The 25,699-nt window shown below is 48.4% G+C and overlaps 1 protein-coding gene across 1 annotated transcript in view; it reads left to right on the forward strand.

Annotated features, from left to right (window-relative positions):
* ATP9B (ATPase phospholipid transporting 9B) overlaps positions 1 to 6,524 on the forward strand; it is a 167,752-nt gene extending 161,228 nt beyond the window's left edge. Inside the window, exons 27-30 of the mRNA XM_086472492.1 lie at positions 561 to 618; positions 1,281 to 1,484; positions 3,902 to 3,934; positions 4,724 to 6,524. Coding sequence (XP_086328618.1) covers positions 561 to 618; positions 1,281 to 1,484; positions 3,902 to 3,934; positions 4,724 to 4,860 — 432 coding nt within the window. The 3' untranslated portion in view covers positions 4,861 to 6,524. The remainder of the gene's footprint in view (positions 1 to 560; positions 619 to 1,280; positions 1,485 to 3,901; positions 3,935 to 4,723) is intronic.
* Positions 6,525 to 25,699: the final 19,175 nt, after the last annotated feature.

A 25,699-nucleotide genomic window follows, 5' to 3' on the forward strand; every position in this document is an offset into this window, starting at 1 on the left:
GTTTATTCTTTGATTTATGCATATGTTTCAATCTCTAATATTCACAAGAAGATTTAAAATGCATTTGGTAATAGTTACTTGCCGAAAACTTACAGTAGTCCTATGTCGGTTGTATGAATGCAAATAGTTTATCCAACATTTAGAAGTGACTAGTAACTAGTTTTGCTTGAGGTTTGGGTCAGTAGGTTACACAGTGCTATTTTTCTTGGAGACTGCATATTACAAAACAGACATTAAAACATTTTAAATTAAAAAAAAATGAGTTTACTGAAAACCAGCCAGAGCATTGCGAACTAAAGTATCTTTGCTATTTAAGGCTTTAACTGTCCTACCCTCAAATTTAGACTTTGTGCGATTTCTATACAAGTTTGCAACGAAGAATCACAAAAAAGTAGAAGCTTTTTAGCCTCGCTTCAAAGACAGCTTATTTTACTTGTAAAATGTCTCTCTAGCGATAAACTATTAAATTAGAACTATTAGGTGAACTACTACATGGACTGAGTAGTACTATTTATTTTTTTAAAGTAGTGTTTAACTGTCCTCTCACTTGTTTCCCTTAGGGAAGATCTTTGTCATTTAAGACCTTCCTCATCTGGGTTTTGATCAGTATTTACCAAGGTAGGAGAGAGTCCTAATTTTACTGAACTGAGAATTTTTCAGCTACAGGTTGAATTCCCAAAGCTTAACATTTCATCAGCAGTTATATATTGCTTTCTGTTTATCTTGTAAATCGATATTCCTGTAGTGTGCCAGGCCTGTTCAAAACACGGTGTGGATTGGTATTTTTATTGATGCATGTCGCCTAAAAAAGGACATGTTTTTAATTAAATGCTAATCCAGAAAAAATTTAATGAGTGCTTATCACATTGCATATGTTTACACAGTATTTTTCTTTCATGGAATGACAGAAGTACTGTTGTAGACATATGAATTATGTAATCAGTTAAAAGTAATTACACTTTCAACAATACCTCATTTATTTGTAGCACTTGACAAAATGAGGTTAATTAACAGTCCATCAGATATGTTGTACTAAAAGGTGTTTAATTTTCTAATAGTTTTATTCCTTTACAGCTTGACTTTGTTTTACTTCACATGCACGAAGTACAGTAAATATCACTTCTGTCCTTTTAGAAAGATCGATGTTGTTACATTATAAAAACAAAATTGCTGGGCAAGTTTTCGTAATAAGCCACCAAATGTTCAATGTGCGGTTGTGAAAACTGATACCCTGAGGTTTCATTGCACGGTGTGTCGCTGACTTTGTGTGCCTTTCCTAGGTGGTATCCTGATGTACGGAGCCCTGCTGCTGTTTGAGTCTGAATTTGTACATGTCGTTGCCATTTCCTTCACTGCCCTAATCCTGACTGAGCTCTTGATGGTTGCCCTGACCATACGAACATGGCACTGGTTAATGGTGGTGGCTGAATTCCTCAGTCTTGGCTGCTATGTGGCCTCTCTTGCATTTCTAAATGAATACTTTGGTGAGTAATAGTAAAAGTATTTCAGCAAAGAGCTGTGCTTTATATTTTTAATATTTTTTCCTAGGTTTTTTTTTTATTCAGAATAGGTGATGTTATGGTTTGTGGAATATAGCTTTCTCCGTAAAAAATATGACTGAGTTGGAATTAGGCTTAATCAACATTGGGTTAAAATATTCTCTTATCCTTTTCTCCTAGAGGTTGACAATCTTTATTCCTGTTAGTGCGATCTATCTAGGTGACAGGCTTTATTCAAACCACGCATGCTTGTCCCATCCTTGCTCTGATCTTGACAGTCCAAGATGCATACCTTAACTTGCCCTTGAGAGCTGCACTATTGAGGTGGATCAGGACCTTTCACTGAGTTGGTGACTTACTTTGTATGCCAGACCAATTGGACCTCAGTAGATCTACAAACTTAAAAGAGCTGAAGTATTGCTGGAGAGTGAGGCAGAAGGCCATTAGGATAGATACTTTATATAAGAATAATTGTTTCATAGTTGTATTAAGCTTAGATTAAGTTTGCTTTGCTTTAAATTGCAGTATGCCATAGCGTGTCTTAAAGTTCTGGTTGTTCATAGTTCATAAGGTGGAAGAGCGCATTTTAACTGCAAAGCTTAACAGGCAAGGATCTGAGCATCAAAATAATACCTGTTTCTTTTTATATCAAATAATCCTTCAGTAAAAGCAACTATCTCGGTCCTAGTGTGGTTTTTCCAAGCGTAACTTTTACAGAAATCAGAATAGCAATTTTGATCATACCTCACAAGGAGGTGTGATCTCTGTTTCCCAGGAGCTGATGTGTAAGGAGTTGCCCTTCTTGCAATTGTCACTTCTCATAGCAGTATTAAATGTTATGTGGTAGTTTCTAGGAGTCTCCTAGCTCTGCGTTCACTCTCTCGTGTCCCAGGTGTTCAACACTGGGGTAGTGTTTTTACTTAATATAATGATTTTTTTTTTAGATCAGTAAATGCTTCACTGCCTGTCCCAAGTGTTCTGTTACTTCCCAGATTTCTCAGGAGTCAAATTTTAGTGAAGAAACCGCCCTACTGGGCTTGGCACTTGTACGTGATGTCAGGTTTGCCAGAGTACTTTTTTCTTTTCTCTGACGCTGATGCACACACTCTTCAATAGAGATTATTGGGTTGATTCCTGAATCTCCACAGCCAGATTACGAATGAAGGGAACAAGCAGGAACAGATACAGGTACTGGCTCTTGAGTCCAAACTTCCAGGAACTTCGTAAAGCAGAACTTGCTGCTTCACCTTGTAAGCCTTCAGCGTTGGTGACGGCGAGTCCTTCCATCCTTCATAGGTGTTGTTCAGTGAGAAACACCTTTAGGTGTCCACAGATGTGTGAAAATTGCAGGGACTTCGTTCTGGCAGACCTTTCCGTGAGGAGGAGTGCTTTACTATCCTCATGTCTTTGCTGGACAAGTCCGAGCAAATTGGTTGCACGGCTTCTTGCAGCCTGAGGACTTACCTTCTGTGGTTTTCATCGCTGGGGGTGCTCAGAAGGCTGCGATTTCATGGGCTTTTGTAAAGATGTGTTTTACTGTGTGTTACTCATCGGTTAATCTGAGAAAATGCATTAGGTTAGTCTCACTTCTGCTTAATGCTTTGCTCTTATTTAATCTGTCACGTTTTAACTGGGAGGAGGGAGCCTTTTTGTGTGCCTGTAATAATAGTATAAACCTAAGTGGTGGTTTTCAGCTCGAGGTATAGAACAACTTCCATGTATCAGGGAAACCAGTGCAGTCCAGGCAAATAAACTGTTTCTTTCAAAGGTGTTACTGACAAGCATCGTCTCTTCCGGAGAAGTATGGCAGGACACTCAGATTAGAAAGACAAAAATATTTGATACTGCCCTACAGCTCTGACTCGCGGAAGTAAATCAGTTTTTAGGTGTCTGAGTTAGTTGCACACAATGGCCTTAAGAGGCAGGTCTCGATGATACATTCCGTAGGCTTTTGGGGCGTCTCAGCAGGCTTGGGCTAAAACTGTGCAACAAGTTTATGCGTTGAACTCTGATACACAAAGTGTTTTAAATGAGTAAAGTTGGAGCAGCTCCTTTACTGCATTTTCTGAAGTGAATTTTCGTTCACATTAGAACAGTTCTCATCTAATTGTTTACACAGTAAATTATACCTTGAAGTCAAATGGAAGAAAACTGCCTACCTTCTTACAGCCTTAAAACATGACCAAACGTAAAATCTCTGTGCTTTCAAAATGTTCTGCATTAATTGCTGTTTCAGATACTCTGATTGTCATGTGAAAGGCAGTAATATTCCAGTTAATGCTAGTTAACGCCTTTTGCATTTCCTTTTTGTGTGGCTAACCTGTTCGGGGGGGGTTTTGCATAACTTACGTATTTTCTGTAAATCTGTTCTTTCATTTTCCTTCTCTCTCTTTGTGAAACAGGTATAGGCAGAGTGTCTTTTGGAGCTTTCTTAGGTAGGTGAAGTTTAACTTTTCTTGAAGTTATTTTTAAAAATTCATTAAAGAGTAGTAAATCATTTAATATACACATTGGATGTGTATATTAATGATGGAAAAGGGCAAAAAAACCCAATTATTCAGATTACCTGGGTTCTGGGATCTTTCCGTCATAAAATTAAGTATGGCCTGACCATCAGAAATATGGTCAAAAAATTTCAGTAGCCAGTGTTGAGTGTCACCGTTCCTGTTACTGTTTGTTACACAAATAGCTTTTCGGTGTGGTTTGTGGCAATATCACTACATTGTTTTTTCCCTTTAAATTTGTGGGCTCTAATTTAATCTCTTCACGTTTTAAGAATCATTCAGTCTTGTTGTTGTGGCTGTTTCAGAGAAGAATAATCTGAATATGGAATAAAGGATCCCAAATGGTAGCAGCATTTCTGTTTGGGGACTTCTGTTGTAGTGGGTAAAAATCATTCTTACTAGCAGAAAAATAATCTAGCTTAACTTTTTATTATGAGAAAGCCTTGCTTTTAAACTCGGATTCTGTTTCCCCTAAAATTATTTTGTGCTGCAAAACAGCATAAAGACCCTTAAGGAACTTTGAAGTTCCTGTCTAAAGAGAATAGTTGGCAAAAACAAAATGTTGAGGTTAACTTTCTGTTGGTTTGTTGCTGCTTTGTTTCTTTTAATTTTGCATGGTCTTGAACAATAGCACAAGCAAACAATTAAGAGAGTGTTATTGGCTCTGCCCTATGGAAGTTACCAGCTCCCACTGCTTATTTTCCCTTTTTGTTTCTGCAGATGTTGCCTTTATCACAACTGTGACCTTCCTGTGGAAAGTGTCAGCAATCACTGTTGTAAGCTGTCTTCCACTTTACATTCTCAAGTACTTGAAGCGCAAATTTTCTCCTCCAAGTTACTCCAAGCTTACCTCATAGAAGCAGTTATATCCGTATGGTTTTTCACTCACACTGGTTGGCAAATTGCACATTCCCTGTGCTTTAGTGTCTATGGATTTATGCTGGACAAAAGAAATCTAAAAAAAAAATAATAAAAAAGCGATAGAGTGAATAGAGCACAAAAAGAGGAGGAAACTTCTGGCAGGTACAATAACACAGAACTACACTAACAAGACTATCAGAGATAAACTAAATTTTCTTCATGTTGTTTGTTTTGGTTTTTTTTTTTTTTACTTTCCGTTGGTATGATTATAAAATAAAACTGAATTAGCTGTGACAATGCTTCTGGATGGTTTCATTGCTACTGTAAAGGATTTTTTCCTGCTGCACTAATCTTCTACAAGTTGAATTGAAAGTTTCGTTATTTACATAACTTCCCTTCTTTAATTGTTACGTGACTTCCGAGCTCAAGTCCTTTCCTTTAGTGTTTATCTATGGAGAAGTTCATTCATCCATACTTACTGTAACAAACCTGATACCTGTGAATGCCCGTGTCTGTATTAGCAGCTGACTATTATTCCTCATCAGGCATTGAGTAACATGCACTGTTTGAATTACGTACAGGTGTCTGCATAGCACAGTATTATTTTAGGAGCTGTTGTTCTACTCTGTACTCTCCATTTCTGGCACCAGTAAATTCCAGACCTGTGATGTTGACAGCAAATGTTCAAATGCACATTACAGCCAGGCTGCACAGAAGCTGTTTAAAAATTAAACGATAAATTCTGTACATAATTCCACTGCACCTGTTGATCTGTACAGATATCAAAGACATGGCTGCTCAGTAAATATGTTTTAAAATTCTTATTAATTTTGTATTTGTAAAACTGCAAATAGCGTTAAAGTACATTTCTATATATGAGAAGTCCAGTAAACCTTGTATTAGCTACTATGTTTAAATTGCCTTGTAATCTGTTTACTTAGGTTACTCAGGTAAAAAAAAAGAAAATAAGATGAACACATGAACATTACGGTAGGAAAATCTGTCATCTTCCAAGTTGCAAACGTTACGTTTTTATAACTTAGTTTGGGTGCAAACTTGTTTTAAAAAAAAAAAATCAAAACGTTTTTGCTTGTTGTAAACTGTCAGAGTTGAGTATCTTGGCTGAGTTACGACACTTTGCAGAGGTTCAAGATTTGTTCCAGAAACTCATACGCTCTGCTGCAATCTGAAGGGTCCAAATCTTGCCTTCTGCCTGGGAAGTAGGAAGTGTTATTTTAGTTCTCCATTGTGATATAACTTTGCTTTCTCAAGAAGTACGTATAGCGAATCTGGCATAGTCTGTTAATCAGCGGAAAGGAACAGCATAATTATCCGTGCTTTATTTATGGAGCATTTATGTGTGTGTTTTTAAAAAACACTTAATGTGGATGTCATTTTTATGTTGGACTGTATGCCTTTACAACATAATTCCTTGTCTAGTCTCTTATAACTGTGCCCCTCTGTCATTATTGTGTTGGATGAGTAATATTTAAGAGATAAATATCACTGCTTCCTGGGAGAGCAGAGGAAACTGCTGCAGAGCTATTTGGACTCCACTCCATTAATTTTTATTTTGAAAGTTTTTCTTACTAGTTATTTATCTGGTTGTTGGTTTTTTTTTTTAATTTTCATTCCTCATTATAAAAGCAATAAAGCCTAATTTCTACCAAATGTTATTGATGGTATATGTATTAAATAAACAGCTGAAGTACTGTTTCTTTTAATTACACAACATTGCAGCCTCATTTGCTGTCCCTCTGTAAGCTCCGTTCTGTAGAACCCCCACAAGATGTCACTGTCCTTGCACACAGCAGCAGCCTGTCTGCATTTCCCGCGGATTTGGCAAGATGCTCTTGGTTTACATCTTTAGTGATACTTGGGTTGCTGATTGCTTTAGTTTTCTGCTTTTCCCCCGTAAGTGGAAATTACTTTGAATCAAGCAAGTGAAGTCACCGGTGCGCAGTTGTTCTGAAACACTGGTGATGTTTTCTTCGGACCTTGTTGTCTTAACCCGGCGTGAGCTCGCAACCATACGCACAAGATTCAGTAGATAAGCAAAAAGCCCAGAGTTGGCCATCCTTCATCTGTACATCACATCTTTGACATTAGGCAGAAAATGAGGAAAAAAAAAAAATCAGAAACGAGGCTGGCAGCGTGAAAGTGATAGTGATCCCGTCATACGGTCGTATCCCTGCGGACAGAATTTATAGTTGACGTGTATTAGTCCTCAGCATTAAACCTGTGAGGTCAGTGTGATAGCAAGCGGGGAGAAGCCTTTCAAGAGTGAAGACATTTCCCTTAGAGTACTTTGGTTTCAGCCAGCAGTTTGCTTTGAAGACTGCGGAAGCCGGATCCCGGTGACTTACCTTGTGTGTGAGGTGCAGTTGCAGCAAAACCGCGTATTCCAGGAAGAGTCGCTTTGTTTCGTCCCGCGCAGCCCCAGCCCTGCACAGGGGTAGTCCTGCCATATCGCACTGGTTTGCAGGTAACAGGACCAGTGGAGCGTTTAAGTGTTGTGACACATCTGTCAGTAGAAGCTTTAACGTGTCGTGGATTTCAGTACGAAGTGAGCTACGTGCCATCGCAGTCCCTGGCTCTTGAAGCAGATGAGAATGGTAACGTGTGCAGGTGAATAAGTTATTTCATAGGAATCTCATTCTGTTGTCATTTCACATCGGTGTATGTCAGGAATAAGTCTGGAGCACCAGATCAGCTTACATAAACAAAGGTTTAGGCCTTGGATTGGCAAGTTACACCCAGAAGGACCTTACCTAATTCAGCATTAAATAAATACTCAGTTTTGTGAGCTGCTCTGTCAGATAATGTATTTCTGAAACGGTAATCATATCTCTTGGAAAACAGATTTGGAAAACAGTTTCAGAATTGGGATAGGATGGAGGAGCAAGATGTGAACAGGGAATAGGTCTTCACCAAAGTAACATACGTAACGATACTGACCTGTTTGGACCATGTTTATACATGGTTTATACATTAACATAAGTTAATAAACATATTAAACTTATGTTTAATAAGCACATGAGCTAAACCTCTGCTAGGTTTCCTATGTAGTTTGATGGAAGAACGCAGGGAAGAGGAGAGATCCTGCCACAAAGGAGCACTGGTAATTACTATACTGGTTTCTTCTGATGCTATTCTAAACTTATGCGTTCATGTAACTGCTGGAAAACGTTTCACTACACAAGGTATTAGTTTGCAAATGGAAGCCAAAATTAAATCCTTACGTACTTAACTTTAAATCTGTAGCACTCTTTCATGAATGCGAGTGTTTACAACGGTGGTTTTATGTTCAAGCTGAGCTTGCTGACACATACCATCAGAATTCAGCTGTGGTGTCTCCTGGTTTCTTCCCAAAATTTGAGTGGTTGTCCAAAAACATGCCATTGCTTCAGAGGAAGCATGTATTCTCCTGATGAGCAGCATCCACTTGAGCCTCCACTTACAAATGTCCACTTACAAACATTCTCCTGCCCTGTGTCCACGAGAGAGTGTGAGCCTAAACATTTTTCAGCCTCCTTACTAAGCCTGTCTGCCAGAGGGAACGGCAGTCGGGAACCTTTTCAGATTGGACACCAGTCCTACGGCTATTTAGGCAAGAATTTTAGTACTCACCAGTGTAGTTAAGCAGCTGCTAGGCATGGGGCTCAACTTCTGAGACAAAGAGGAGATTGTTTCCCTACATTTCTCTTCCTTATGCCCGTTCCTGCGTGTTGGTAGGCCTAAGAAGTACAGTCTCTGCTCTCGCTGCTGCTGCAGAAGCTATCGTATGTCCTGCTTACTCCAACATCCATTTGAATTTTAGCTTCCGTGGACTTTCTCCTTATTTTTGCTGGCTAGAATGGAAAGAGTTGGTCCAGCGCTCTCTGACGATGCTTCGTTTGATAACCTTTCTGTATCTAGGCTGTTATAACTCAACTGAAACTTGAAGGCAGTCAAAAAAGCCCTTTGGTACGTTAGGCCCCTGTAGGGAGGAAAACCAGTACAGGTGAACAAAGACAACACGGATTGAACATTGTGTGTCAGCAGACAGGAGGCGTGATGTCTTGAACACTGTTAAAAAGCGTAGGAATTCCAAACCACACTTTGAGATACTTCCCAACGAGTATTAACTACCCAGCAGATGCCCTCGGCAGGGTTCACAGCTGTTGCTGTGAGTGGGGATTTGCTCCGGCAGTTGCTAACAAAATCCTCCTCAAATAGGGAGTGGCTCTGAAAGACTTACTCACCACTTCATCCACCAAAACCATAGTTTTGATCAAAATGTTTTACAGCAGAAGCTGTGAAAAACACATGCCTTGAACAGAAGAACAAGAGTGCGCTCTTGACAAATTCTACTTTATTCTCCCATTCCTGACTGGGTTTTAGCAAAACTGCAGCCGAGATTTCTCCTGACTCTAGTCTCCTCCTCTCCTCCAGCATGCTTTCAACTTGAGATTGTAATCGGCAATGGTAAACCTCTGTCTTGCTCAGAAAAAGGCGGGTTTGAGGAATACTTAGACATTTGCATTACTGAGCTATAAGAAGGATCATCATCTGCTCTAAGAAGGGGAGATACTGGGTTTTGTAACTACGATGCATGGTAAGTATTTATGGCCCTGCCTTTATTCTTCTAGCAGTAAACTATTTCCTCTTCTTTTGACAAAAATAGTAAGAACAAAAAGAGCTTTGGTTATGATGTTAATGTAGCTCTAAGCAAGCAGTACACAAAATAGCCATTGTACTTCTTCCTTGTAGAACTGCTGGCCGTTGTTTGTCTGTCGTGTACGCAGCGAGGTTTTTCCGTGGGCCCTCTGTGTTTTGCTCCGAGTTCTAAGCATGAATTTGATTTTACAAAGTAAACACACATTGTGTGGAAGCCAATTATAGATAACTGCTTCAAAAGTCTGTTGAAAATGAGTTCCTGGCCATTTGGGCAGGAAGGCCGGGGGCTGTTACTGGGTGAGCAGACCTGTGAGGGGTGACCGCGCGTCCGTCCGTCCGTGGTGTGTTTATTGCCGTCACCCACTGCCTGTTTGAAGGAGAGACCTGGGGATTCTCAGTGGAGATGCTCCCTGGGGGAAAACCTCTACGCTGCATGTGCTCCCTGGAGGAAGACGAGCCGTGTCTCCTCTGCGTGTCATCGCTGCCTTCTCTTGCCATTGAATTCCAGATTCACCTGCAGGAGCACAGCGACGTACGCGCTTCCCCCCGCCGCTGCGGGTTCCCAGAGTACTTTCTGCCTTTACCAGAGTGCCGGCTCCTCCATGGCCATCCTTTGGGTATAAAGGTCTGTGGCTTATCTCGATCCCAGATGAGCGGAGTTGATTCTAGCTGTAAGAGGCAGTTTTTCCATCTGAGTATCATGAGCAAGATGGATGACACAGACGTGGTCTATGGCATATTTATCCCTATCCAAATGCAACTTAAGCAATTGTAGGCAATCTGTGATTTAAAAAAAAAAAAAAAAAACAAGAGAAAAAAAAAAACAGAACAAAACACCAAAACCCAAACAAAACAAACCCAAAACCAACACCAAAAATGCACACAGAAAACCCCAACAGACAAACATGCACAATTCAATCAAATTCTAGAAGGAGCTGAAGGGAAACAAGGTTTAATGGCTTTGAGACTTTTACCCTGCGGCTGCAGTGGTTTTGCTTTGCTTATAGGTGCCTTTCAATTTTTGGCATAAGCTTCTTCATGTGAGAAAATAGTAACGTATTTCAGGTTATTAAAAAATAATAGTAATCTGATTTTTTAAAATATCGTAGCTGGAAGCCTTCGTATAACCTTCCTACCAGTGCGTGGCTAGTTATAATTCTGCTAAGTCCTCCTGCATCATTTTTGGGATTAGAATAGATAGAGGATTGAGAGCTGAAAACAACATATGAGGAAATTGTGCATTTGTGAGGGATTGGATATTATAGTGAAGGATGCCAAAATTTAAGAAGTATCTTGAAGAGGTTTAAGCTTCCATACATTGTATGAGCTTAGAAATAAGGGGCAGGGGGGAAAGAAATCTGCTGCTCACAGTAACTTGGGTTTGTGATGCCTTTAATCCACATGGCAATCTTATTTTTTTTTTAAAAAAAAAAAAAAAAAAAGGTTCGATAACATTTTCTGAAAATCAGCCTTTTAAGATGACCCACACCTGAACGTCTGGAACTACTGAGGGAAATCACGTTTTAACAACCCCTCCCAGGAACACAAGCCTGAAAGAAACCATTTCGGAGTCGAAACGCCACATGCCTCTGCCTAGCTCTGCTGTCCGGTCTGGCCCTGCTTCCATCGGAGATTTTCCCTGACCAGGACGGGCTCTGCCAGCGCCATGGAGCAGGATCCCTGCCTGTTGTCGCGTTGGCCACCTGCTGTCGTGTTACCCTGAGGACAGCAGCCGCCCAAAGGTGCTTCCATGCTTCGGTCCCCTGGGGTGTGGAGAGACGTGGGTGTAAGTAGTCCCCGGCCAGAGCAGATCCCCAGTTGCTGAAGCAATCTGCTTCTGTGTAAACTGGTTTGTAGTGCTGGAAGGGAAGCAGGGCAGAGAAAAAGCAGCTCTCTCTGTATAACCTGAAGCAGATTTCTTTTGGGGGGAGTGGGAAGAAAGCCAAGCTGCTAGTCACATAACCGTGCTACTCGCTTACCATCTGTCCAAAAGCAATTACTTGGCAATGGCAGGTGAGGCGGGAGGACGGGGTTATAGCTCAGCTGCGACGCAGAGCCGGCCTGAGTCACTGATCTAGTGCTCGGCAGCGTGAGAGTCTCTCTTCTTGACGTGCAGGTAACTCACTCTGCCAGTTCAGACGTACCAGTGCGGTGAGCGATGGAGTTTGCTGCTGGAGAGTGGGGGAAAGGCTTCTTGAAGCAAAGCCTGCCTGAAACTGCACAGCTCTTCTGGTCAGCCACAGGAGATGCCTTCAGAGGCAGAAGTGGGGTGGGGAAATGAAAGCATGGGGGGAAAATTAATTTCGCCTGAGACCCCACAAAAACACACCCTCTACCCTCACCCCCCGGCCCATCCTGCCTCCCAGTGTGGTGGAACGTCCAGGCTGTGCTGTGCCGCGGGGTCAGTGCAGTTCTCCGGGGCTTCCACCCATGGTTCACCAGCGTGGCAGGAGAGAGTGTGCTGTTAGAAGGTGCTGAGTTCCTGCTCTTTTACGTTTGCCCTGTACCCAGCTCCTTTGCTGCCTGCCTTGGTTAGCAGGGGGAGCTCGTGCCTCCCAGTCCATCAGGGGAAAATGAGGCGGTCGCTTGCAGTTACCTTGAAGGAGCCCCAAGCCAAGTCCGTGGTGCTTGTCTGTCTGGTCCTGCGCTACCCAGCGCTCAGCACGGCCGTGCTAAGCACAAGGTGCTGCTTTGATGCAGGTTGAAACCAGACCCTGCGCTCATAGCAAGCCAGCTGGAGCCACCCTGGAGGCATCAGGAGGTCTCCCTCATGAGCTGGTCTTCCAGAAAGCCATCTTGTAGATCATTTCATTGCCCTAGCCATTCCTCGTCACCTTCCTACCATTCCCACTTGCGTCCTCCTCTGAGTAACGTGGGTGTCTAGGGCCTCTTTGAAATTGCAGCCTGCTGACCTTGTAGCTGTTGACTCAAGCACAGTCACATCTGCATGTGGGTCAGGCTTGGTGACTAGAGTCAAGACTTCATTTATTTGTCTTGTATTTATTTTTAAAGATGGGACACAAATTCCATGAGAGAGACTCATCTGGTGATCATGTGAAGAGGCTGAGCAAGCAGCTGCTCGTGGCTGAGCTTCTTTCGGGCAAGCTGAACTCAGCACACGCGCTGCCAGTTCAGCTAAGGGAGAAGATTTGGAGGGAAGACACCAGATAAAGAACCCTCCAGTAACTCAAGGAAAACATGAAAAGCAAAGGCCTCTCCATAGTCTTTCTTGTTACCTGCCAGACCTGTTTGAGCCCCAGACATCTCCCCAGACAGCTCTTCTACTTTGCATCCCTCCTGTTCTGGTTTCATACTTTTCCAAGGCATGAAAAATGTGGAAACTGTAGCTTTTCTTAAGAAAAAGAAAAAAAATGAGGGCTGCTTGCGAATCTGGAGCACAGTGGAGTTAATCAGCTTCATATTATGCAAATTGCGATGAGAGTATCAAAACTCAAGGCAGGAACTAAGAAGTTAAGAAACGTGAGGTGGAGGAAGGGGGAAGACTAATAATTTCCATGTTTTTTGCCCATACAACAATTTCTGTTCTCAGTTGGAGGGGGTCTCCACTAGGAGTGACCAGTGATTTTAAATGCTATTTTTAAGATGTTTGCTTTGTGGTTTCCAAAAAACACTAAGTACTCACTGTTCAAGCCTTCAGTCTCTTGACAGACTCTCAAGCTGGTCAACCAAAATGGTCAGTCAGAGGGAATAAAAAGAAGAGTATAGGAGCAACAAATAGCTAATTTTTGTTGGTATCACATTATGGGCCCTGAGCAGGATGCTGGAGAGGATGATACAGGTTATTCAGAGAGAGGGAAAGAGCCCCTTTGCCCACTAGTTAAGAGATGGCAAGGGAGTAGGTTTTGCCATTGCTGAGAACGGATGGAAGTGAGGAAAGATGACAAGAATAGAGAGACAGAGGTAGAGCCAGAGCCAGTGTGCAAGGAGGAAGGTCGTAGCACCTTCTTACAAGGTCCTTTCTTACAAGGAGGCAGAGCTCCATCACGGTGGTAAATCTGCTGGCTTAAAACCTGGGGTGTCTGGGGGCTTGATGGTGTCATTTACACAAAGCTTGAGGGAAGGAATTCACTTTTAGCCTGAGACTCGATCATCCTACTTTTGTTTGAGTGTTGCTCTGCCTTAGGGAGGGATGCTTCTCTTGTGTTTTAATTTTTTTTCAGGAAAATACAGCATTATTTTTGCCTGTATTCAGGACTGGCCACTCTAGAAGTTAGTGGGTTAACTTCAGTGTAATTCCGTACCTATCACTCAATTTTCATCTCATCCTCCTCATTACTGCAATCTTAAGCACATACGGGCACTTCTGAGTGTAGGAAATACATCTGCAGGGGCTTCTGTCCTGCTCAAAGCTCTGACTGGGTATTCTGGTGCAGTACTGCTTTGAACAGATCCCACCTCCTGCTCTGCCCCCTGACATTGCCCCAGGAGTCTCCCGGCTGTTGCCTGCCTCTCAGTTCTTTGCCTTGCCCGTCTTCCAGCGTGTGAGCTGCTTCAACTCTTGCTGTTCCTCCTGCCGATGGGAAGCGCGGTCGCGCCGTCAGAGGTGATTAGCACGGGACTTGATCGGTGCTACTGCAGCTTCTTAGCACAGCACCGTGACTGAAACAGCTGGGAACCAGTGCTAGGGACCCAAAGGTGGAGAGCGAGCACGGCTGTACAGCTCTCCGTGCCGGCACGGTTTCACTCCCCACCTGCCCTTTGAATGGGGCCAGAAGCAGCACCCGCGTCCCTTCCCTTTCTACCAAAATGTCTCGGGTTCTGTTGGAATGACTGGTGCGTCTAAGTAGGTCAGGGTCAACATCAGTAAATGCTGACCAAAAACATATGGGGGTTTTGCTTTACTATTTGGTTTCGAAGGTTGCTGCAGAATTTTCTGGGGAAAGCTGGTGTTTTTATACGTGCCGGGAGGGGGCGGTCGAAGCCAACAAATACGTGAAATCCCGCACCCGCTGGGGTCATAACCACGAACATCCCCTTCTTTCAAGGTTCGCAGTGCCCATTTTCTAAAATTGTGTTTCAGTAGGATGGGAAAGAAAAGTTTCCTCAATGGCTTAGTCTTAAATCTTCCAGAGGAGACAGAAATCGCTGCCACGGAAAGGATTTGTTGCCAGTGCAGTCATTGCCAAGCCCCATCATGCCCATGTCTGCCGCTGGGGATGCAGGCTCCACCTGACAGGCTGATTTATCAGTGCGAGGGTTGAAAGGTGGAGGGGTTTCTGACAGCAGCCCATCCAGGCTGGCTTCAAACAAAAGCCTCGGGCGGTTGGAGCCTTCACCCTCTGAAGCAAGTTTGTTGTTTCTATCGAACTTTTAATTGGGTGAAGGGAGGAGAGAAAGCCTTAAAACAGCCCAGGTAGCCTTTGCTGTGATAACCTACAGTGGCGTTTCAGTAGCCATGGAGAGAGCTGGGTCAGGACAGACTTCATGTCAAGGCCCCCATTAACCGCTTGTAGCCAGATTTGCCAGCCAGTAGCAGCCACCATCAGAAGGAACGTGTTCCCGTGCTCCTAGCAGGGCAGGACGTTTCACCTCAGCAAAACGTTTCCCTCCTTGCCACTTCCGAATCATCAAAGTCCACGGGACTGCTGTGCCAGACCCAGCATCGTGGCTGGGTCCATGAACCAACGTCCTGGCAGCCCTTCCCCTGCCTTCTCCTGCCCCACTCCAGACCATTGCACCCCTGGTCCCTGAAGACCCTCATCGCTGAACCAGGAGCTCATGCTTTGTCCCCTCCATGCTTCCCCCCAGCTGATCTCTTACTACCTTGCCTTTACCCTCCTCTGATCTACCACTGATGATATCGCCTTAAACCCTAACAACTCGGCTGTTCATCCAGGCCAAGAACAAGAAGTGTCTTTTACTGGGCTTTGTACCCAGGCAGCAATCACCCTGAACCACCTTCAGATCCCTCCTCAAGAGGAATTTTTTTACCTGAGGTCACCAGGTCCAGACAGCCATGAGCTCCAGTGCATGGGTGGACACGCCCCTGCACGCACAATTTCTGGGGCCTCTTTCTGTCTAATCCCTTGGGTCGCTCTATACCTGCTGGCGTTCAGAGGGCAGTGATCAGAGACGGGAGCCCCCAGACGAGGTGCTCCACAGCTCCATGCAGCACTGGGCCTCTGCAGCTCAGCGACAAGCGGAGGAGCTTTACGGGGGTGGGAGCAGAAGCTGTGTGGGGGTAGGAATGGCCTTTCTGTGTCCTGCTAGAGGTTGCTGGCCACTTCTGTAAAATCAGTCTGCATCCACTTGTTAGAGTACAGCCAAGCAAAGCTTGGAGCCAAATCCCAGATTTCCAGACTTGACAGCTTTGGCTCATGTAACCTGAGAAACACCGAGAAAAGTATTTCATTGTGGACTGCTCAATGCATCAGTGCTGGGGGGCAAGCAGGCAGCAGCCCTTCAGCAGTAAATGTAAGTGGCTTTAATCTCAAAGACTTGCCTCTAGTGGTGGATCCCTCAGCAGAAGTCCCAAAGTGTCCCATGAACCAATTTTCATCCTAGTCTTTGGTCTGTCTTGCCACTCCTGCCTTGCCCAGAATAAGGTGGTGGATAGATCCAGCCTCTGTGCAGGGAGGTTGTTCTGCTGTTGCTCTACCTCTTAGCTTTACAGAGGCGTTACTGCCTGCGTGTATCTCTCTACGCCGTTTGTTTTCCCTTGCAGCACACTCACCTCTGTGGGGAGCCTCCTTCTCGCGCATCGCAGTTGAGAGGCTTCTTTAATTTTGTAATTTACTTAGTGTGCTTAAAAAGCAACCTGAAAATAAATTTAATTGGACTCTTGGGAGGAAGGGAGTAGGGAGAGGAAAGTCCTGGAAGCAAAGAAGAGGAAGCGATTCATTTGTATCATCTTTGTGGCTTTCATTTAACTGTGCCAGGCTTGCATTTGGTACCTGCGCTAACTGGAGGTGGAACGGGCTGCTCGGGAGACCTAAGCCACAGAGCAGATCCAGCGCCTGGCGCCTGGACGGAGGAGGTTCTGTGGTTTCACTGCTGCGCTGGAACACGGTTTAGGGCAGAGGCATCATGAGGTGCTTTCCAGCGTTTTTCTGAACAATGAGGAAAATGATTCTCTGGCTTTGCAGAGCTGAGAGTCTCATGTCCGAGCTGCTGGGGCTGAGGAGTCCAGCCTGAAACACTTCCGTGGCCTTTGAAAAGTCCTGCTCTGCAATGCCAAGCAACTGCAATGACTTAACACATTCCGTTTTCAGAGACTTGGCTGGGGTATCCTAGGTAAAGTTTGACCCTGCTGATGATTGCAATGTGCTTTGTTCCAGTTGCTGGTGAATTTGCATTCTCACAGCAACAGATGCAAGAGAAGAGACGGGGTTCTTCCTGAGACTTTCTGATTCTGCACGCTCATTTGGAAATCAATTTAATGCATTTTAATTGCCTATTTTTCTCCTTAGTTTTCTCTTTACAGCCACACACCAGCAAAAAATAATAAGGTAGAGTCTAGCCAGGCAGGCTGTTAATGAGGAAGCTTGACTCAAGAAGATTTTAATTTTCAGCATTTGTTCTTCAAGATAGCTACTTCAGCATGCGGGGATGTCACAAAACAGGGACGCTGCCTTCAGCTGATGGAACAAAGGCATTGGGCTCGTACGTCATTTTGCTACGTGAAGGACCAAACACTTACATCCTTGACCAAACTATAGGAGCCTGGCAATCCATTTCAGGAGGCTGGTCCCCTCAGCCAAATCGTCCCTATAAAGAAAACACCCATTATGCATGAAATGCGTTGTGAAAAGGATGAAGGAGGTAAAATTGAAGGTGTTAAAAGCCAAATCCCTTGCCAGCCCTTCTCGATCCCCCTAGTAAAGAGAAGCTTCTGTCTCTGTCAAGCTGATGGAAGGTTTTCTCAGAAACCCCTAATCCATGGGGCATTTCTGTGAGAAGCAGGATTTAGCCAAAGTCCATGGCATCCCTGGCCGGCCGGAGCAGGCAGGGTCGCGCAAAGCTGACTGGGAGCTAGGGCCACAGCCAGCCTGCCCCCGAGGTGTCCCCAGCTCTGCAGCTGCTGCGGTTCAGCTGCCTCCTGGGTACTGCTGAACACTGCAGCTGAAACTCTCCATTGCTGTCAAAGGACAGCACTGTAGGCAGCTGGAGACGTCTGCGTTCAGCATCTCCATCCTAGCCCTTCATTTCCGAGAGCGTGCAGTTTCCTGTCATTTCATCTTTCGGGCTGAAAAATTTCATCCCTGTCCAAGGCCCCTGTCTTTGGAAAGACTGAGCAGCTCAACGTCTGGTGAAAGTAAGAGGGGAGGAGAGTGTATTGCTTCACGCCATCGGGCTGTAGTTCTTCATCACCTGCTTGACAAGAAACGTAAAGATGCTCCTCAATAGCGCAGAGCCACAAGCGAGTGAATAAAACCTTGGCCCCTCATTTCATCACCTGGAAAACATTTCCTTTCTCCCTCAATACGTCTCATCCCCTGGGTTGTCGTACCATGACGAAAGTACTGGGGAAAGGGGGAGCAGGGACTGGTGTTTGCAAGCACCTGGCACAAGGGGCCATAGTCAAAATTGCTGCTAGAGTAGTCCAGAGCCTCTTCATAAAGTTTGTGAAGGTGAGTCTAGCGAAGTTTTGTGTTTGCTGGAGTTTAATATGGTTACTGACTCTGCATCAGAAAATGAGGTCAGTAAAAAGTATGCAAGTATTGGAGTATCGGTATTAGAAGGATAAAGTTGGGTTAGAGGAGAGAGCAGTGCAATAAATAGGACCGTGCACATGAAGAGAGCTAACGGGCCAGACCTCCGGGGGCTTGGTGCCGGGGCTTGTTCTGTTTAAGAGTTTTGTACGAATGAGCCCAAGGTTGGCGCGAGCTGCTGGGTGTCCAGATGCAAATGACATCATGATAGGAGAGGAGGCTGCTGATAAATTTCAGGAATGCACCAGACTACAGGAGGATTTGGAGACGCTGGGGGAACAGGTTAATACAGAGGAATTCAATATTACACAATGGAAGGTTATTCGTTTAGGGAGAACCAACGGCACATCTAAATGCGAGTTTAATGAACTAGAGCAGGAGGAAACTAATGAAGAAATAGGCGCAGGCTGGTGCTGAGGAGTGGTAGGGATAGCAGCAGCCTGAGGAGTAAATAATAGCACAGCTGAGATTTTGGAAAAGAGGGCTCATGCTGCAGCCGAGGAGTCCAGCATCAGGTCATGCATTTCATGGGGCCACCAGGACACTCTTGGCATTGAACTCGGAGTCCGAAACAGGCCAGCGGGTGATGGCGGGGTTACAAAGGCTGCAAAGGGTATTTATCCGCTGCCGGATCTGTCCTGTGTGTCAGCATGTGGAACCTCAGACCCAAAAGGAGGTGCTAGTGTAGCACAGGGCTTTGGCAGAGAGGACTGAGGATGCATTTGGGCCCCCCAGTGCTCTTGGTTGTGACTGCAGCTCAACAGCGTCTGCCACCTTTGGTGTCCATCAGAGTGGGCGAGGTCTCCTCTGGCTGCAGGAGGAGACGCACTCAGGGACCAGCTACCAGCAGAGGATGAGGAGGAGTTACAGGGGCCTGTCACGAAAAGCAGAGCTTACGGGCTCGTCAAGAGGGAAAGGAGCCCCTTTTGCAGTGGCAGAGCCACACGCAGCCTTCCCTAGCTCCTGGCCATGCCAGGCTTGGCTGCTGGCCCCGGGGCCTCGCGTCCATCCTCTGGGGTCACCGCTTCCACAAGGCCTCCTGCAGCAACCCCGCTCCTACAGATGAAACACAGACGTCTGGGAAAAAAACCCGCTTTGTGCTGCCTGGAAATGAAGGTGCGATCCTGCGCCTCAGAGGGTGGATGGGGTGAAAGCCGCCATCTCACGGTGCGTAGGAACCGAGACGTACCCCGGGTCCCAGTTTCCCACAGACGTCACAAATCTGATGTTTCCCTTCCCCTTCCCCCCGAGAAGGGTCTGCTCTGCTGCCAGCTTGAGTCCCTGCGTGCCCAACCAGCCTTTCCTTCATTCAGCACTTCTGAGTGAGGCAAAGAACTTGTTACCACCCTCTGCACCAGCCACTGGGGAAGTCTGAAACACATGAAATATTTCCAGAGCTAAAACACATTGTCTGGTAGAAAACTTTGTTGCTGCTGCTCTGCGAGCTTATCTATACCGCACAGGTATAAAAATTTGCCAATTGTTTAGGACTATTTTACAAACAGAGCGTTATACATGCTCTTATTTTCTAACTTTCTCCTGAAGTGTCCAGGAAGAAATATCAGTATTTTCACTCTTGGCAGTTGTTTTGGTGTAGGAAGGGAGGGCCTGGATCACCATGGCGGGACGCCAGGGTCACGCAACCTGTCCACAATTTGGGTTCCTAGAAGGGACAGAACCACGATGAAACGAAGCGGCAGCAACGCGGCGTGTATCATTATGAAATTATTTCTCTGAACTAACGTCTCGGTTTAGTTCAGTCACAGCTTTCTGCATACGGGTCTGGTGTGGCTGTCTGATGTCTGTCTTGATGTTAAAAGGTCCGTGTCTGAAGGGGTGACTGTAGCTCCAGAAGGGTTTAAGGCCCTTTGCCTGCAGTCCCTGGCTGCGTTCCTAAACAGTCGTTTAGAAAGAGTCCACTAAATCAAAAGCCAGGTAAATCACCAGAGCACTCAACGTCGTAATGAAACCGGTTATAAGGTAAATTACAACATTATTCAAGCACACCAAATTCCTCCTCTGGCATTTGTCCTGCTAAGTGCAATGCACCTGAAAGGCGGTGAAATGATTTCTGGCAGCCTGGGAAAGAGGCCATGTGTGGGGGATGGGAGGCTGAGCCCAGCCCCTGCCTTTGCACCAACTTCTAACTTTGGGGGGGCTTTGGGCAGCACCTGCCCGCTGCTGGGGTGTGCTCCCTGCCTCGCTGGAGAGGTTCATGGACGTGTTCTCAAAGTGGTGGGCCACGAGCACGGGCCGTGTGATCTCGCACTTTCCCGCAAATCTTGTTACAATTTTCAATGCAAGGGTTTAGAAAGACTTTAATTAGGGACTTGGTTAGGGAGGGTTGAGACTTATAAACCTTTCGTTACGATGAATGAAATTCTGAACAGATGCTGATGCTTTTGAAGCAGCCAAGGCCCAAAAGATGGGTGCGCAGACGCTAAGGAGAAGGTCGTTATTACGTATGTTGGCTACAAAAGGCTGTGAGGGTGTAATGGCAAGAAGCCCAAAACAGAACAAAATTTCTGTGCGGAGCAGGGGTGGCTTTTTCTAATCCATATTTTGGATTATGGGACTCTGCATTTATTCTAAGAATATATTCGATATCGGTGGACATCGGAGAGAATGGCCCCGCGCACGCTGCTTTCAAAACATTTCTGTGCAGACAAAGCTGAAAGATTCTCATTTTACAGGACACCACGTGGAGAAACACTTTGTGCCAAGTCTTGCAAGCAGGTCAGGGTGCAAGCCAGGCACAGCAGCCCTGCTTCTCTGTTGTGCCAGGCTGCTAACCTCTGGTGAGGTGGTTATGAGGGCGTTTTGCTTGAGTTAGAGGTTCCCTGAGAAATCCTGCAGCCACTGCATGCAAAGCTCCATGTAAACCATCCCTTCCAGTCTGCTGAGGCCCAAAAGAAAGGAGAGAAAAGCAAAATGAAGAAGGAATACGCACACTCACACGACTTAATATAATGTGAAACTAATCTAGTGAGCATAAATCAGACCCTTTGGTGACTAAAACATCCTATACAACTACTCTGCAGGTTTTGGGGTGTTTTTTTTTAAAGGATAGTGCTACATTTACATGCAAGAGCTGACGACAGAGGGCAATTTTATAGCTTTCCTTGCAAGGACAAAAAGAAAGAGGTAAAAAGTGACCCAAAAGTGCCCATTTAAGCCTGCAGCAAAGGAGCGGTGTGTGCGGTTGGGAGGAAGCATGTGTCGGACGGCCAAGCTGCACAGAGAAAGGCAGCACAGGCTCCGGGGGCTGCAGGTGGCTCCAGCACTGGAGGGCGGTGGGAAGTACCGTGGTGCCGTGGCAGCGCCCCTCGCCCACGGAATGGGACAGCTGCCTGTGGCCAGCTCTCCACTGGACAACCCTCCAGGGCCAGCTCCATGTGAGGACAACTCTACATGGGTCTCTCACTGGAGGTGGAGAAGGAACTGCCTGCGAGCTCGTTCCTGCCGTGCCTGCAGTGTGCATTACATCAGGGGGAGGAGGAGGAGGAGTGCAGGCAGGGAGACAAGCAGTGGGGGATGCCAGGGGGACAGCAGAAAGGAGAGAAGCTCTGGGTGCAGCTCTGGGCACGGGGGGGACCTGAGCACCACCTGGCCAGCTCGGGCTGTTGGGTTGGCCATGGAGAGATGTCCGAGACCCCCTCACGCACCCCGTGGCTGGGTGGGAAGAGGGAGGGAAGGCTCCTTTCCTACTCCTGCCCTCCTTTTTTCTGTGATACACAGACGTTTATCTTTTGTGATTTCTCCAGTACAAATCGACTGCCGTCAGGGCGGTGGAAAATCGGTGGGAACTCAAAAAGGCTATGCCCTAAGACAGAGGCTCTGGGGCCTGCTCTGTTCCCCATTACTTTCCCTTCTACACAAATTCTTGCCCCAGCCTGGCCGCTTCTCACGGCCATCGCCTCAGCACGCAGCCCCACGGGCAAGTCTCTCAGGCTGACCTGAGCCACGCAAGCCGCTGCGCTTCGTCTCAGCCAAGGTGGGAAGGTAGAGTGGGGCAGCCGAACTCCCCCTGGCAATTCACCTAAGCGCTGGCTAAAAGCAGCAAGCACTTTGCTTTCCAGCACAGCTGCCTCTGCCGCAGCCCGAGGGAAGGGGAGCACCAGCTCACCCCCTCCTCCTTGCTGTGGGATGCGTGGATGGAGTGGCACTGCCCGGGGAGCCCGTACAACTCTGCAACGGAGACGGACTCTGATAAAAGAGCAGCCAGCAGAAGCGCTGGTGTGGAAAGCCGGGGCAGGCTGGTTGCCCAGCGGTGAGGGGGGCAAGAGACGGCCTGGCACAGCACTGGTGAGAAGGGAGGGTTCCTTGCTGGGGCACACGCCTGCTCGGCCCGGTGCAGCCAGCGGAGCAGAACCTGCTGAGGTCCCGCCAGCTCTGCTGTGATTTATCCACGAGGGATTGGGGCTGGTCGGCAAGGGAGCGGCCTCGGAAGCAGGGAGCCCCATGTCTGGTCTTGGCACCCGAGCTGCCACATGGCGATACCACATGGGGAGAAGAGGGGTGATGGGGAGCGAGGCGGTGGGAGCAGCTGCATCCCCCCCGTCCGACCTGTTCACCTCTGCGGCCCAGGGGACTGGTGGAGACATGGGCGAAATGCAGAGACCTGCCTCTCTCATCCCGCACCTGGGAGGTGAAGAAGCCCTCCAGAAGAGCTAGCCCTGCCTCAAAAAGCAAGGGGGATCCCGTTTCAGGTCCCTGCTGACCCAGGTCACTGTAAATTGCTCCAAATACTCCAAGATCACTTTTTTTTTTTTTTTTCCCCCTGTGGAAAGAGTTGTAGGTTTGTGTGTCGGAAAGCCCAAATTAATGAAGAGGAATTGCAGCCATAGCAATTACGAGTAGGGTTTAGGCAAGGGATGGAGGGAAGCGAAGCGGACCACGCGGGGCCGGCCAGGCGTGCACGCCTCGGCGCAGCGCAGGAGAAAGGACTTGGCATCTGGGAAGTGGCTGTTAAAAACGGCCGGGGTGCATTCGCTACAATAATCCAGTGAAACAACAGCCGTCTAAAAATAAGGTTGTTTTCTGTCCTAAGCTCCTTTTAACTCCGTTAGTCATCGCCAGCTCCCAAAATAAGCTCCGGGTAACAGTCTCTCCTAGTAGCGGCTGTAAACAAACCCGGGAAGGCGGGAGGGAAAGGGAAGGGGAGCAGCGCGGGGAGGCGGGCGGCCCCGGGGCGGCGAGGCCGGGACCGGGAGCGGGCCGGGAGCGGCGGGGCCGGGGCAGGGGGGGCGGCGGGGACGGCGGGGGGGGGGGTGGGGGTGGCCGCGGGCCCGGCGCTGCGCCGCCGGCGGCTGCCTGCGCTGGCTGGCGGGGCCTTGGAGCGGAGCCACGGTGGTCCGGGCAACGGCATTAAACAGGAGGAAACAGACGGGGGATTCCGTCACTTCGGCGGGGAGCGGGGGGGCGGCGGGAGGGAGAGTCCCGCCGAGGGGAGCGCGGATCCCGCGCCTCGCCCCCGCCCCGGCCTCCCGGCACGGCGCCGGGATCCCCCCCCGCCCCGCTGGGCACGGAGGACCGGAGGGGGGGGGGGGGGGGGGGGCGGTGCAGGGGGAAACGGCGGCCGCGACGCCCCCGCCCCGCCGGTAGCGCCGCAGCGGGCCCGAGAGGGGGCGCTGCCGGCCCGCCCCGCGCCCGCGCCCGCTCCGCAGCGCCCCCTGGCGGCGCCCCGGCCCCCAGCCCGCTCCGCGCCCGCGGGGCGTTCCGCACCCCTGCGCGGGGGGGACGGACGGGGACACACGCACACGCCGAGCTCCGCGTTCGCCGCGTCCAGGCGACCGACCGCGGGTGCCTGAGGGGAGACCCCAAGGGTGGGGACGATGCCGCCGGGGGACGGGGGGGGGGGGGGCGTGAGGGGTTTCCCCACTTTTCCCGCTCAGTTTTCTTTGAAAGAAAAGCGTCGCCGTTTCGTGTTTGGGGTTTTTGGGGGGGGCTGGGTGCGGGCCCGGAGGCCGGGGGGGCCGTGCTCCCCGCCGGGCCCCCTCCACGGTGGGGAGCGTCTCCCACCACGGTTTGATGGAGGGGCGCGCCCCGCGGAACCAGCCGCGGCCTCCCGTTCCCCAGGAGCCGGCAGGATTTCGTTTACACCGGGTTTATTTTCAACCACATATGGGTGTCAGGCACTAAGATTTATGGTTTTCTTCTTCATACACCAGATACGCTCAAAACCACCCCAACTCTCCACACGCCGCCGGCCGGTTCCGAGAGGACAGCGCAGTCCCCCCGGCAGCGGCGGGGCAGAGGGAGCGCAGGGCCCCTCTCGGCAGCCCCCGCCCCGGCGGCTCCTGCTTCTGCCGGGGTGTCACGGCCGCGCCGGGGCATCCCGGGGGTGGGAGATGGGAGGGAGGAGGAGTCGCCGTGAGTTGGGAACCTCTCCTTGCCCCCGCTACGGAGTGATGAGACACAACTGTGTTGCCGAGATATTTACAGAATAATAATAAAATAAAATAAAATAAAATAAAATAAAATAAAATAAAATAAAATAAAATAAAATAAAATAAAATAATAAACCAAAATAAAATAAACCAAAATAAATTAAACTAAACTAAACTAAACTAAACTAAAATAAAATAAAATAAAATAAAATAAAATAAAATAAAATAAAATAAAATAAAAAATCCGGAGCGACTGAAACCGAGTCCACCGGGTCTGTTAGTAATTTAGCAGAATGGGATTTTCCTTTCTCTCGCCTGCCAGTTGATGCTCTTTTCCAAATTTCCACAGCGGGGGAAGCCTGCGATTTTTTACATAATGATTTCAGCATGCGAGGCTGCCTCGCTCCCCCCCCCCCCCCGCCCCCCCGCCTGCCTCCCTCTCTCCCCCGTCTCCCCTCCCTCCCTCACTTCGCGACCCCGGCGCGCCGCCCGCTCCCCCGGGGAGGGCACCCGGCTCCCGCAGGCGGCGGCGGCGGCGGGGCCGGGGCTGGGCGGGCCGGGGGCCGGGCGGTCGCCGTGCCCCGCGGAGGGGCGGCCGGGGCCCGTCGGTGCCCGCCGGTGCCCGCCTCCCGCTGGCCGCCCGCCGGCGGCGGGGCCGGGGCCCGGCTGACATCACGGGGCCGGGGCGGGGAGAGGGGCCGGGAGGGGAAGGGAGGTGGGGGGGTGTTTTCCAGCTTTAAAAAGGCGGCGCCGGGCGCGCAGCCCTGCGTCAGAGCGAGACTTCCCCGCTCCGCACACTCACTCGCCCCCGTCCCCTGCCCGCGGCACCCGGCGGGCGGGCAGCGCCCGCCGCCCCGTCGCGGGCAGTGCCTCCGAAGTCCCCACGCACACCCGCCCTCCTCTCCATGCCCCGGCCCCGGGGGGGCGGCGGCGGCGCCGAGCTCTTGTGCCTCCGCGGGCGCGGCTACCACGCCGGGGGCGGCGCGGCCCCGGCCCCCGGGGCGTGAAGGCGGGCGGGGAGGGGGGGGGGGGGGGCCGCGGGAGCGGGGCAAGGAAGCGAGGGGCCGGCAGCGGCCCGGGGCGCGGCGCCGGGGCTCCGCCGCCCCGCCGGGTGG

Source organism: Leptosomus discolor, chromosome 13 (genome assembly GCF_034619465.1).
Source record: "Leptosomus discolor isolate bLepDis1 chromosome 13, bLepDis1.hap2, whole genome shotgun sequence".
Taxonomy (NCBI): domain Eukaryota; kingdom Metazoa; phylum Chordata; class Aves; order Leptosomiformes; family Leptosomidae; genus Leptosomus; species Leptosomus discolor.